Source organism: Xiphophorus hellerii, chromosome 20 (assembly GCF_003331165.1).
Source record: "Xiphophorus hellerii strain 12219 chromosome 20, Xiphophorus_hellerii-4.1, whole genome shotgun sequence".
Taxonomy (NCBI): Eukaryota; Metazoa; Chordata; class Actinopteri; order Cyprinodontiformes; family Poeciliidae; genus Xiphophorus; species Xiphophorus hellerii.
In genome coordinates, this window is record NC_045691.1 from 15,709,601 (window position 1) to 15,722,332 (window position 12,732).

Here is a 12,732-nt window from a genome sequence, read left to right on the forward strand (position 1 = left end):
GGGTGTGTGCGCATGAGGGTTACGTGGGGGGATGGCGGTGGGGAAGAGAGCACAGGTTGGAGAGAGAAGGGTCATGCAAGTGGCCCTGATGTGGGTTATGTAAAATTTAAAAGGGGGAACAAAAGCACATATGCAGCATAGAAGCATTAAAATTCATGCAATATTTTGAAGTGATCTAATTTATGAATTATCTGAAGAGTGGGACTGACTATTTTTCTCAAGTATAAAGTAGCTGTCTAGGAAAATCAGAACATGCAAAACCATCCAACCTGCATATCAATATATATTTTTTTTGTTTTATGTTCTCATCCCTCACTGTCTTATTATGATACTGTGACTTTTGCTTTGTCTTAAAATTCACATCATTCTTATTTTCCCTTACCCATTACTAGGTTGGGCGACTGTTCTTCTTGAGTTTGAAGCTGCTGGCTGCTCTCTGGCTGACTGGATGGAAAAGGGCTATTATCCCTCCTTCCACTGCTTTTACCACCAAATTCAGCATCTGAGGGATATAACCAAAAAGTTAATTCTTAACTAAATAAAAACACAATACAACAGATTGATATGTGTATATAATGTACCTGATGATACCCTCTCTCTTCCAGCACTCAGGATCCGTAACTTCTTAGATCCCTGCTTACCAAACACCCTTTGTTTGGGCGGGTGGGGTTGTAATTTGCAAGATTCTCCTACAAATAATAATTTGAACATCAGAAAATGGTTTATAACAATAGATTCAAACAACAATGTTATTAAAGCTTGCCAGAAGCATATCTGTGAACTGATTATGCACTGTGAAAATTCCTAATAATGAAGGCATTTCGGCAACTGAGCTTCTTACATTCATTCATTGCAAAAAGAATATATCCAGCTGCATTATGTTCGGCTGAATTAAGGAATTTTAATCAGCCAGATTTTGCATTCAGTCGTGCTGAAAGGATAGTGTATTACCAATCATAAAGGCTGTTATTGGATGCTCGAGAGACTTCGTACTCTGCAGAAACAGGGCTTATTTTTTGTTGCCCTATAAGTAATACTTCTGAAAGGGCACGGAGCTTGGAAGAAACTGAATCATTTTCTTAGAAGGATTCTCTACTACAGGAGATGCCATGTAATGAGCCAAAGTTATCTAGGTTCCTTGCAGTGGCAAAGTCAGTGACACTTTCTTTTAATATTTTTACATTCATCCTATTACTGTAGATATGTCAAGGGTGTACGTGTGCTCTCCAACAATTCATCCTCATATTTTCTTTTTCAAGGACCAGTCCACAGCTTTACTATATATATACATATGGACAAACTTGTTGGTATCATTAGAGCTTATTGAAACTGTCATTGCCTTCTATGCAACTTTTTATTTATCTTAAGGTTAGCAATTTTACTGTGGCCTTTTGTGTTGAGGTCAAATATTTCAGATAATACTTAGAGAGAAAAAGCTGGCATATAGATATTTAAAAATGGTAAAAATTTACATTTCAAGTGCGCTTGAAAGGTCATTAAGCTGTATGGAAAGATTTTTTTAATAAAGAGGATGAATACAGTATGTTTTTATGGTATAAAAAATATAGTGGTTTGTGTATGTAAAAGTGTGTTTTCATTGTCTAAAAATGTACTAAAGCAATTACATTAACTTGGCTAGCCTTGCCTACCTGGTCCTGAGCCCATTATGTATACCTTTTCAACTAGCTTAGCCTATCCATTATGTTTGTAATGCAAACTGCAGTTGTTTATGTTTAATAAATGTCAAAAGTGGTGCTGATAAGTCAGAAATGCATTATTATCCCAATGCAGTTCATGACTGGATATTTTTTTCATATATTAAAAAAACACAAAATAAAATCCAACATATGGACATTTTTATTGATATTTTCTCTTTTTGCGTTTCCCAGTGCAATAAAATTTAAGATCAGTTTGTACCAAAAGAGAAATGTGTGCAGTATTTTTGCGGTCCTTATTCGGTTTTCTTTTTTATTTTACTTCTTATAGTGTGCTATTAAAGAAAGCTGCCAAAAAAGTTAGGAACCATCAGTCTCAGTTGGCAATAGTTTCTGGCTAGAGATGCAAAAGCTCCCCAAAAGAAACGATGAATAATTGCATCACAGTCAAGTTTTAAACTAAGTATTTAACCTTGAGTACTATCACGTTTGCTATCAAGCATTTTATTAGCTATGTAGTCATTTTAAAAGAAACAAATGTGCTGCTGGATATTTCGTGTTGTTTGCACCATCATGAACATGAACCAGAGAGAGCTTAGAAGATCTATTAAGGGCTACAAAAAGATCTTAAACAGCTATAGCATATAACATGATCCTGTTACTAAAAGCAAGACTAGATGTAATCTTGGGTAAATAGTCCAAAAGGTAGAAAAGAGCCACGCTAAACTGCAAAGTCAAGCTATGTCAAATCATCTCATGCGTTCTGATCCATAATGAGTAGAAATGAAGAAGCTCTACAAAGGCTTCACCACTTACAAGAACATCCAACAAAGACATCTTTATGTCATTTGCTATTATGCATGTTGACAAGGCCCAAAGTTTCTGGGGTATATTCTTTAAACTAAAATGACTGGAGCTAAAATAAAAACTGGAGCTCTTTGGCAAGTCAAATCAAGTCTTATGTTGTGAAGTACAGAGAACACTTACGACAGTGACTGCAGCAAAAGATGCTGCCACGAAATAATAAAGATACTATATTTTACTACCTGTTTAAATAGTTGAAAAAGTTAACTAAGCACCAAAGTTAACCTATAATCAAATACAAAATCTTGCTTTTGTTAATCGGGGACCTATCAAACTTTTGCCAGTTTCACATTATCTCAGGGAAAGTTGTTTTGCTTTTGATGTATTGTGGGGAAAGGTAAGAAGACATTCATTTGAGACTCTGGATAAATTACTAAGGATAAATAAATTATAACCATCAGCAAATCCAACATCATTATGGCTTACTGAAGATGTGGCAGCAGTGACATCAGTAACTTTTTCCTTTTCTCCTTGGGTATACATATTTTTCAAGGACCATGTGAAACCTTTCATGATTGTTTCTTATTTTTTTCATTTTACTGACAACTAACTGTACCCTGACAAATCTAGATTCTCTCCATTTTTGTGTTACAAACATTATTGTGTATTGACTGCTGTATCCTGAGTTGTTAGTTTGAGCAAGTACACAACGCTCACAAAGGAAAAAAAAACCAGAGATTTTGATAGATGAAATAGCAGAACAAGGGCATTCAAAATTGTTGAAAATGTTCACACAATAAAAAAACAGTTGGATATATACTCAGATTTACCTTTTACCGAAGTAAGAGACTGTTGACCCTGGGAGAAATGCTCACCAACCATGGTAACATGCTGGCTCTCAGCGGGCTCCTTTTTATTCAGTCTACATGATGGAGAAACCTGTGGTACAATATCAAAAGGTACATACGGTAAAGGCTCGATAACACAATTTTCCTACATTTTTGTACTCTAATGACACAGATAATTCACAAAGAACTACATCGATTTGTGCAAAGCCTTATGCAAAAAGGCAGGCAATTAACCATATTACATGTTTAATACCTACTAAAAGCTGCCCAGAGAAGGTTATTCCCTTCTCAAGGGGTCAGAGTAGTTTGAGGCTCTGTGACATGTTTTACAGTGAAGGGTTGTCTGAGTAGTTAGAATTACTAATCTACAAAGTGCTTGGAACACTACTTATAACTCTAATAGACATGGTCACATGGTCCATTTTAAAAAATGGAAGGACTTTCTGGTGGCAGCAAGTCATTCTTGAAATCCAGAATATTAGATAAAGCAGAAAGGAGTCTTTGTGCATATTGGAGAACACATTGTTTGGACTGAATCTTAAGATTCTGCTACATTATTTCTTAATTTGCCACAGATGGTGACATATCTAAAAACATTTTTTTAACTTGGGTTGAACAGTATTGTTTGCTCACTATACACAATCAATGTGTGCCCACAAGCAGTGAAACACTTATCAGATGAATTACCAAATAGACAGAGTCAAGTCTGCTGACATTAGCTACTCCAAGCATTCGACAGGCCAAACTAAGTTATTCTTCATTCCTGGAAACAGCTTTCCTGGCATGGATGGCATACAAAGACATCTCGTAACGTTTCAGCAGCACTTAAATGTTGTAGCAATGGCAAATATGGTTTTTGATATGTACAATGCCTGAGAAGTTTTCTGCATGTTTAAAATATCCATCTTAGTTTGGATTAGATACAGCTCATATTTTATATGCTGGGGTATCCAATATATTAACAGGCAACACAAGAGTGTTATTTTTTTAGGTTGTGTCTCTTTATATGCATAAACAAATGCATGTAAAGATAATAGAACTATTAGGATTGTGAATAGAACTATTAGGATTGCAAATATTATAGTTTAAAGATAAATCATTTTAACCGGAAGTTGACCTATATGGGCTTCTTTTGGTTTCCAAATTATTCAGACAAACAATGTCTGACTGAACTTTCACAAGCTGACCACAAAGAACACTGTGTCTGTTAACTACCAGAATAACAACAGAAATCTCTAAACCCGATCTTAAAGTAACAGAAGTTGGATGTGATCAATCTCCCTTAATATCAGGGTGTACAAATAGTCAGCATACAACTGTGGGTTAGATTTAAGCAGGGATACTATGTGTAAAGATGATTGAAAAATATTAATCTTGTATTCTAAGTAATGTTCAGATGGAAAACATTGGTTGCAAGCAGACAAGTTTATGCTTGATATTACTGCTTGGCTCAACATTGCTCCAAATTGAATTAACATGACAACAATTTTCTCCACATTGTTCTCTCTTTCATCTGAATAATGTTTCTGAAATAGTTTGAACATTTTAAAGTATTCAACAATTCCACATTTTATTCCAACAGAGCTTTTTAAGGGGTGGGTTAAGTGGTGAAAAAGCGACATTAATCCGGCCCTCAGATTATACAGAACAGATTTTTAAGGAACTATATGCTGGGTGTTTTTACAATTAAGCATCCTAAGAGGGTTTCTGAAGTACATGCCTCTGGGGCCACAGCTGTTTTGAGAGCACAAAGAGAACCTTAGTTTTTAGCAAAGTATTTTAAGTCCACTTTCCTCTGACATGAGATAGATTACAGTAATGTAAATAAACCATACACTTCTCTCCATTCTGTCCAAGTGTGCAATGCTTGTTCTTCCAGTATTTGGAGATGCTGAAGAAGCTCTGGAGCCCGCGGCTGTCTGTAAAACACCCTGGGGCTTGGTTCTCCGATAACTAGTTGATATGGCAGTGGAAGACTGATCAAGTACTGCAAAAAGAAAGAAATTTCCACATCTCATTGGTGCACAGAACGGTCTATTTAAGGTCAGAGAGAAGAAGTGTTTTGTCTGGTAACAAGGCCTATTAAAAGTTTCTTTTTCACTGTAACTGAAGAAAAAAAACTTTTAAAACAGAAATGTTTAGCTTATACACAGGAGTATGTTTAGGATGCAAGACATTGTAAACTACCCAATAATAAACTTTAAGCATTTCATGATACGGATGATCCTGTCTTCATCAACTAATAGCTCTATTAAATAGCACTTATGCATAAAGATACATAAACACCTAATAACTAGATTTCAGTTAAACTGGAGTTTATCTAATACAGTTGAAAGATGTGTTTCTGGCTATCAGTGCCATTTCATCATGTGAAAATAATGGGCTGAAGTGGGAGTTGTTCTGATATGGCATCAACCTGACCTTGCTGTATCTGTGCCAGGGCTAATCAGGACCACCTCTGCTGAAGCTAACAGCAAAACACACGTTCTATCTGATCCTCATCAAAGCGCACAGCAAACACTTTCAGTCCGCAAGACAAACATGATCGACAACATGATACCGACCGAGCTTAGCTGGACGTTCTAAGAAGGAAAGAGGAAATCACACTTCTCTGATACAGCAGATGGAACACACTGAGCTGTACCTGTTGTGTGAATAAATTTCAGTGTGCTTCAAATCTGCAAAAGCCCATAAAGAATGGGATAACAGAAAGGATTACAATGAGATATAGGTATGATAGCTGGCTCTGGAGAAGTAGTTTCAACAGTGATTTGGATCTGTGAAAATTCATTGACCTTCAGCGCAACAAAGAGTCTTTGGTGTAGGGCTGAGATAAACAGGCATTGTTTGTTGTCAAATGACAAAAAAAAAAAAAAAACGTAGCCTTCCTTGTAACAGTTTTTGACAGTTTGGGTACCGAAGGAAATGCATTCAACAAACAACTCTGTCCTAGTTAAATTGGACACCTACTTTAATAGCAATCGTTTTAATTATGATTAGGTATGTTGTGTTAATAACGTAGATGCTAATTATGAAAAGATTTTTCCCGTGTGTGGTTACTGCTCTCAACTAAGGCCAATACTGCTTGATTCAACATGACTTGGACAGCTGTCAGAACAAATAAATATACGCTGATAAAAAAGGCCACGAAGGCAACAGAACTGGATTACTGGTGCATGTCTTTCGGTTTGAGGAGATAATTGCAGCTTCTCAAGAGCAGGTAAGATCCAAATAAACACAAAAATAAGAAATAAAGGAATTTCGCACAATAAAAAGCAAAATGGTTATGATCAGTGTTATTATAAACATGCAATCCTCTATACAAATGTATTAACTGTCTATCAGCTTTACTCTAATGACATAAACTGACATCATTGGAATGTTTTTTTCAAAGCAACATCTTTGCTATTTCCCGAAGATATATGCCAGTCATGTGGTTCAGAAAATGTAAAGGTCCTAAAGTTTGACAACTTTATTTTATACTTGGACTGCTTCCTAAATTCCAATTAGAAATCTGAAACAAAAGAAAATTACATCTTCATAATAAGGTCTCTATTATTCAACATCTATATGTGTACCGCTGACTTATATTTATTTTAATTACTCTAATATTTTTTGTCACCTAATGAAAATAGTATTTTACAGTCTCTAAGCATCATATCTTTAACTGGATGGGTCAGAATTTCTTCCAGGTTAAGGCAAACAAGAAAAATGTTATTGTTTTTTAATCAAAAGACACAAGGGCAGAGATAACTATCATTAAACCAAAATTGTTTATACACTTATCTAGTTTATTATCTATTTCCATTCAATCAATACATTCTTGGTCATAGGACAAATAAATCTATCAAAAGATAATAAAACAATATAACATGGGAATCAATGAAAAAAAAACATTTTAGCAGTTTTTATTAACATTCTCTTACAGTATATAGAATGCGTAAAATGTCAAAAAAACAAAAACTCTTCATATCCTTCTCAAAAATCAATAAAAAACTTTATTAATGGCACCACAGAAAACCCTTGTTACAATTAGCACCCATAGTTTTTCATGTTCCAACTTGTATTTTGATGGTTTATCTTTGGTAATGAACTGAACGGCTTAGGTTAGAGTAATATTACTTCAAATAATAAAGTAATATTTTAAGTAATTCAAATATTACTTCCTGTCTAAAGAAGAATGTTGACAAAATTAAAAGATTACATTACATGTAAATCAGGTAAGGGTTTTAATAATTTGGACTTAACTGTAGCACTTGTCTTAACTTAATGAGGCTCAATGTGTTGGCATATATTTTAACATCCCAATGAAGTCAATTACTAAGCCAAGCTATGATTTTTAGATTTTTCCCTGACCCACCACACCTGAAGCAAATAATGGTTTTCTACTAGGCCATAGTCCTACATTTTTGGATCAATTTTGTAGGAGCAAAAACGAGTACAAAACATGCCTTACAATTTGAGATGTGTAAAACTGTTGACTGCTTTACACAACTGTTAATTGTGTGTAAAGGAGTCACAGCTTCCTCATTTGTGTCTAAGATTATTATTTCCTTAATTCACTTTTATCACCTGAACTATTAATATATTTATATTGGCATAATGTATAACATTTATTTCATGTGATGTATTCATTTTTACTATAATTCTTTTAAAATATTTCTTACCTTATGTGATTTCCTATGTTTATTCTGCTGTAAAGAACTGCACTATCTTGAATGTTGCTGTACAAATAAATTTGACAAGCTTTGCTATGTCTTGTCTTATGAATTTGTAGTATAAAAAGTTATGACTGTGCACATACTGTCCTGGGTGTCTTGTTCTATGATTTACTGATGACTTGTCCCAATTTGTACTAACTCTCTACCAATAACCATAAAAAGCAGCACCCCCCACCTGCCCACATGGTGCTCCAAAGATTTTGGTTACATAAGATCATGGAAATACCTTCATCATATTATTTATAGATGTTGAGCACGTCACTATTGCTATTTTTTTCTGAAATAACATCCCTTTTCCTTCAAAGAAATCTCTTCAGGCAGCAGGGATTTCTTTCACTAGAGCAGTGGATCTGGTCAGGTACTGATGCTCAAGATAAGGGCCAACCTCTCCATCCACCGCCAGTTCATAGCAAAACAAGGTTTAGGTTAAGATTTCAGGAAGAAAAATAAGCTCCACATAAAACTTACACCTGCTTTGTGCATAGGGTAAAGTCAAGCTGAAACAATAAAAGGGCCTTCTCAAACTGCAGCTGCAGAGCCAACTGCCTAATGCCACTGACTGAGCAGGCAAAGTCCACCACAAAAGCACATAAAACTATGACGATGAGCATAATCTGTTCTATTGTGTTTTTTTGTATTGTTAAATAACCTAATGTCATTTTTAATTGAAATGGATTGTTTTAGAGCTTTTGCTTTTGCACTGACTCATTTCAATTCTGGGGTTTTGTCTTACTTACCAGAGGCTGAGCTAAAAGGATCAGACTTCACTTCGGCCTTCTGCAAATTCTCATAGTTCAGCATGTGAGTAATTTGGTTCACATCTGAAGGGTACCAGAAACTGCAAGGGATCATCTCCATGAGACAAGCCCCATTAAGAAATGTGTCTGCAATAGAAAAAATATGCAATGTTGGAAAAATTCTAACAAAATGTGGGGATATTTTTGGCAAAACAGGCCAAAATATATCATTGTGACATATTATCATGTCACAAAAAACAAATTAATGGCATGGTGTAAAAAAGTACTGGCCAGCCACATCTTTGCACCTGGTACTATTGTGCATTTTCACTAAATCTACCAATAAGCTTTCAGCAAACCATCACAACAAAAACAGCAAACTGTTTCCAAATCTATTCTTATACTTCACCATATATACACAAGATGTGCATGCATACACACACTCACTGAAAACAATGCTTTTAGCTGGGAACACTGGACTCCTTCAGTGAACAGCAGTTAGTCAAATAACCAGATATGCAGATGGCATTAGGGCTAAGCGAGATAACTTCTAACCACTAACCAAACACATCAGTATCACCTGACATGACTTTAGGGTCTGTTTTCATAGTGAAGATCCTCCGAACTTTACAGGTAGCAAACAAAGTGATGCCATCCAGAGTCGAAAATCCCTTGAAAAGTCCACTAGCGAAAGATTCAAGGTCGATGCATAAAGTAGACCACTGAGACAACAGATACAACATAATTTTAGGCTTTTAGTGATACAGTTCAGCTTACATTTAAACATGAAAAAAGATTTTAAAAAAGTACATAGCCAAAAGTGCTTTTAAAAATTCATAATGAATGCATAAAGCATGAATTACATACTCACAGTATTCCGCTTCAGCTCTGTGAAAGGTATCTTTGCGTGCAAAAGTGTGGCAGACATCTCTTTATGCACTGTTGAAAAGCAAAGTCTTCTTTTAAGATGCTGTAAATCCGTAATCCTGTTTAAAGCAGATAGCACAACAGCACATAAATTATCACCTGCTACAACTGTGTCACTAGGAGATTCTGATTATACAAATGTTAAGCTTTATTGGTATCTAATGTGACTTCTTAAAGATGTCTTCACTTTAATAGAGCAGCTGTCTTGGTCCTCTCTAGGGCTACAGGTACAGCTCGGTCAATAGGAATTTCATTAAAAAGTTTATTTACTTTATTTATTTATGTTATATATTTACTAACTACACATAGAGTGAGCATTTTTTTGTTCACTTTGATGATAATGTCTTACAGTTAGACAAACCAAAATTTTGTTTTTCCAAAAATACCAAGCAATAATAATAATAATAATAAATCTGAACTTAGAAATATTATGTAAGGACCATAATGTCCACACTCTTCCAATCATAGGAAGATTGTGGACACATTGTCTGTGGTGGTCCAGCAGACAGCCACTGACACATCAAATAAGAAAAATAAGCCAAAAAGGTAATCACTATCAAGGCATATGTGTGGAAGGTTGAGTGGAAGGAAACAGTTCATTAGAAAAAGGTGTACATAGAACAGGGATAACCAACATTTGAGAAGATTGTGAAGTAATAAATTTTGTTGAAATTCACAAGGCATGGACTGTAGCCAGACTTGACACTTTAAAAGTCACAACACACACACAGATCCAGAACATAGGCTACAACTGTTCTAGTCCTAGTTTCAAAGCCACTCCTAAACCATAGACATCAAAAGAGTTTTACCTAGGCTAAGGAATGACTGCACTATTCCAGATAAATTTTTGAAGTACATTTTTCACTTCATTTAGAAATTAAAGTCTAAGAGTCTATAGGAGGTGTGGAGAGAACAGAATCCAAGTTTCATCAAATACAGTGGGAAATTTCTACAGATATTGAATATTTGGGGAGCTATTTGATCTGCTGGTATTGGTCTACTGTGTTTTATCAGATCCAAAATCAGTCCTCTTCATGCCACACTGCAATGCAAGAAGAGCTTGAGTATTTTGTGCTTATAATGTCCGATACATGACCACACTTTTCAGACGACCAACATTTCTTCATTAAAAGTTAATTGTATAATATATTGTAATTTTCTAAGAAATAGAATTTTAGCTGTCAACTATAATCATAAAAATTAGATGCTGTAGATGTAGCATGTACTGTAGATGCTTCAAAGATATAATTCCGTATACAGTAAAACTATAACATGTGAACCCAACTGAATAACTGAAATGAATTTTGATATTTTATTTTATTTAAATTAAGTCCCATTTTGATGGTTGTATAATATACAAACACAATTTCAAACTCTCATATACTTACACAAGCTCAGTAGAAAAGTCATGCCGCTCTGAAATATTTACTTGAATGATCAAAAATCGTTGAATAAGCCCAACTGCGACAAAGCAACAAAGTTTTAATTACCATGCAAATTTAAAAAACAAACAAAAGTAATGTTACAGATGGATGTATGAAAAGAATGATATTGACTTACGAGACATCTTAGCATTCTTCGGCATTTGCATTTTGACAGTGTGGCTGCTTCCTTCGAGACAGTAAACAAATCCTTTAACTTCTTTATTATACTCCTAAGAGAGAACATAATTCAGAAGAGGTCTTACTAAGTCTGAGGCCTTTCCGTGTATGACTGTATACCTGTTGTGTAAATGTCCCTAGGGGATAACAAATGGTTTTTATGGGAGCATATATAAGAGGCTTCAGCTATAAAGTCTATGTGTCAAGATCAATTCCAGCTGTAAAAAGTGTTTAGTTGGCAGTATTGCTTGGCATCTATTGTAATGAAGGTAAGATTATTTGTCAGCTCTGTATGAAAAAAGCACCTGACCTCCACAAAAACTGTGTAGCAAACATCTGATCTGATTTATCAGGATGACACCATATGGCACTTATGCGGTGAACACTATGTTATTGAGCTGTTGTATAACATTTTTGGTTTTTTTCTTAGCATAGTGCTCACTGATGTATTTTGTTCCACTATGCTACATTAGACTGTACCATATATTGCATGAATGGCTTCTGCAACCCTGTAGTGTGGATGCGACAATAGCGTGACTTAGAGGACACATAGGCCTGTTAAAATTGATTGTGGTGTAAATAAAAAAGCAGAAATAGAAGCTTGCTTGTAAACCTCACTTTATGTATGGCCGAAGGTCCCCCACAAAGCTTCCATTTGGCTACAGGGTCCTTTCCTTGTCCAGTGAAGAGATCAAACACAGCTCCCCCCTGCAACAAATAGAAGGAATTCATTATTTCCTCCTCCTTTTCTTCTACTACTACTACTTTATAGTAATAATAATAATAATAATATAACTTGCAAACATTTAAATACCAAACAAATTGTGGCCTATGTAAGCCTAACAAATACCTGGTAATTGTTCTTGAACATTTCAATGACACGTCACATCAGCCAAATGCACCCAAAGAATTTGCTCAAAATAAATTCTCCGTTTATGGTTCGTCTGTCTCTGAAGGTCTAATCGTATCAAGCAATACAAATAAGGGTGCTTAAATATTTAATATCTCAAAACACGATAGCTGGCAAGTCAGCGCAGTACACAGCAGACAAATAGCTGTTTAGCTAACTCGGGAAATGTCTCCATGGTTACCTGACTCCAAGCCGTTACATTCCAGCGCTCGCGAGACGTGCTTCAACCACCTGCTTAGAAACTGTGACGTAGCCAGAGCGTCAAATTGAAAAGTTACGAAAGCTATTGAAATGTATGTTTTCATAACCGTGTAGTCTAAGCCCTTCATAGGCTAGGAGTTTAGTGGACTTTAATCTGTAAGTATTTTGTTTTTCCCCTCAAGCGGTATTTAATGTGATTAGAAGACACTCAAATTCGAAAATTTGTTTAAATAAATATATTTTTCAAAGAATGGTCATATTTTTTGATCTATTTATACGACTTACAACTAATACAAACACAAATGCATTTTTCTGAGGAAAGAAGACT

General features: G+C 35.2%; 1 protein-coding gene across 1 annotated transcript in view; it reads right to left on the bottom strand.

Moving 5' to 3' along the window:
* Positions 1-12,345, bottom strand: part of cfap20dc (CFAP20 domain containing) — a 41,140-nt gene extending 28,795 nt beyond the window's left edge. The window contains exons 1-11 of the mRNA XM_032548429.1: positions 12,144-12,345; positions 11,912-12,001; positions 11,253-11,346; positions 11,081-11,153; positions 9,637-9,751; positions 9,346-9,487; positions 8,766-8,912; positions 5,143-5,294; positions 3,290-3,398; positions 582-689; positions 383-502 (exon numbers count right to left, since the gene is read on the bottom strand). Coding sequence (XP_032404320.1) covers positions 383-502; positions 582-689; positions 3,290-3,398; positions 5,143-5,294; positions 8,766-8,912; positions 9,346-9,487; positions 9,637-9,751; positions 11,081-11,153; positions 11,253-11,346; positions 11,912-12,001; positions 12,144-12,164 — 1,171 coding nt within the window. The 5' untranslated portion in view covers positions 12,165-12,345. The remainder of the gene's footprint in view (positions 1-382; positions 503-581; positions 690-3,289; positions 3,399-5,142; positions 5,295-8,765; positions 8,913-9,345; positions 9,488-9,636; positions 9,752-11,080; positions 11,154-11,252; positions 11,347-11,911; positions 12,002-12,143) is intronic.
* Between the last annotated feature and the right edge of the window lie 387 nt (positions 12,346-12,732).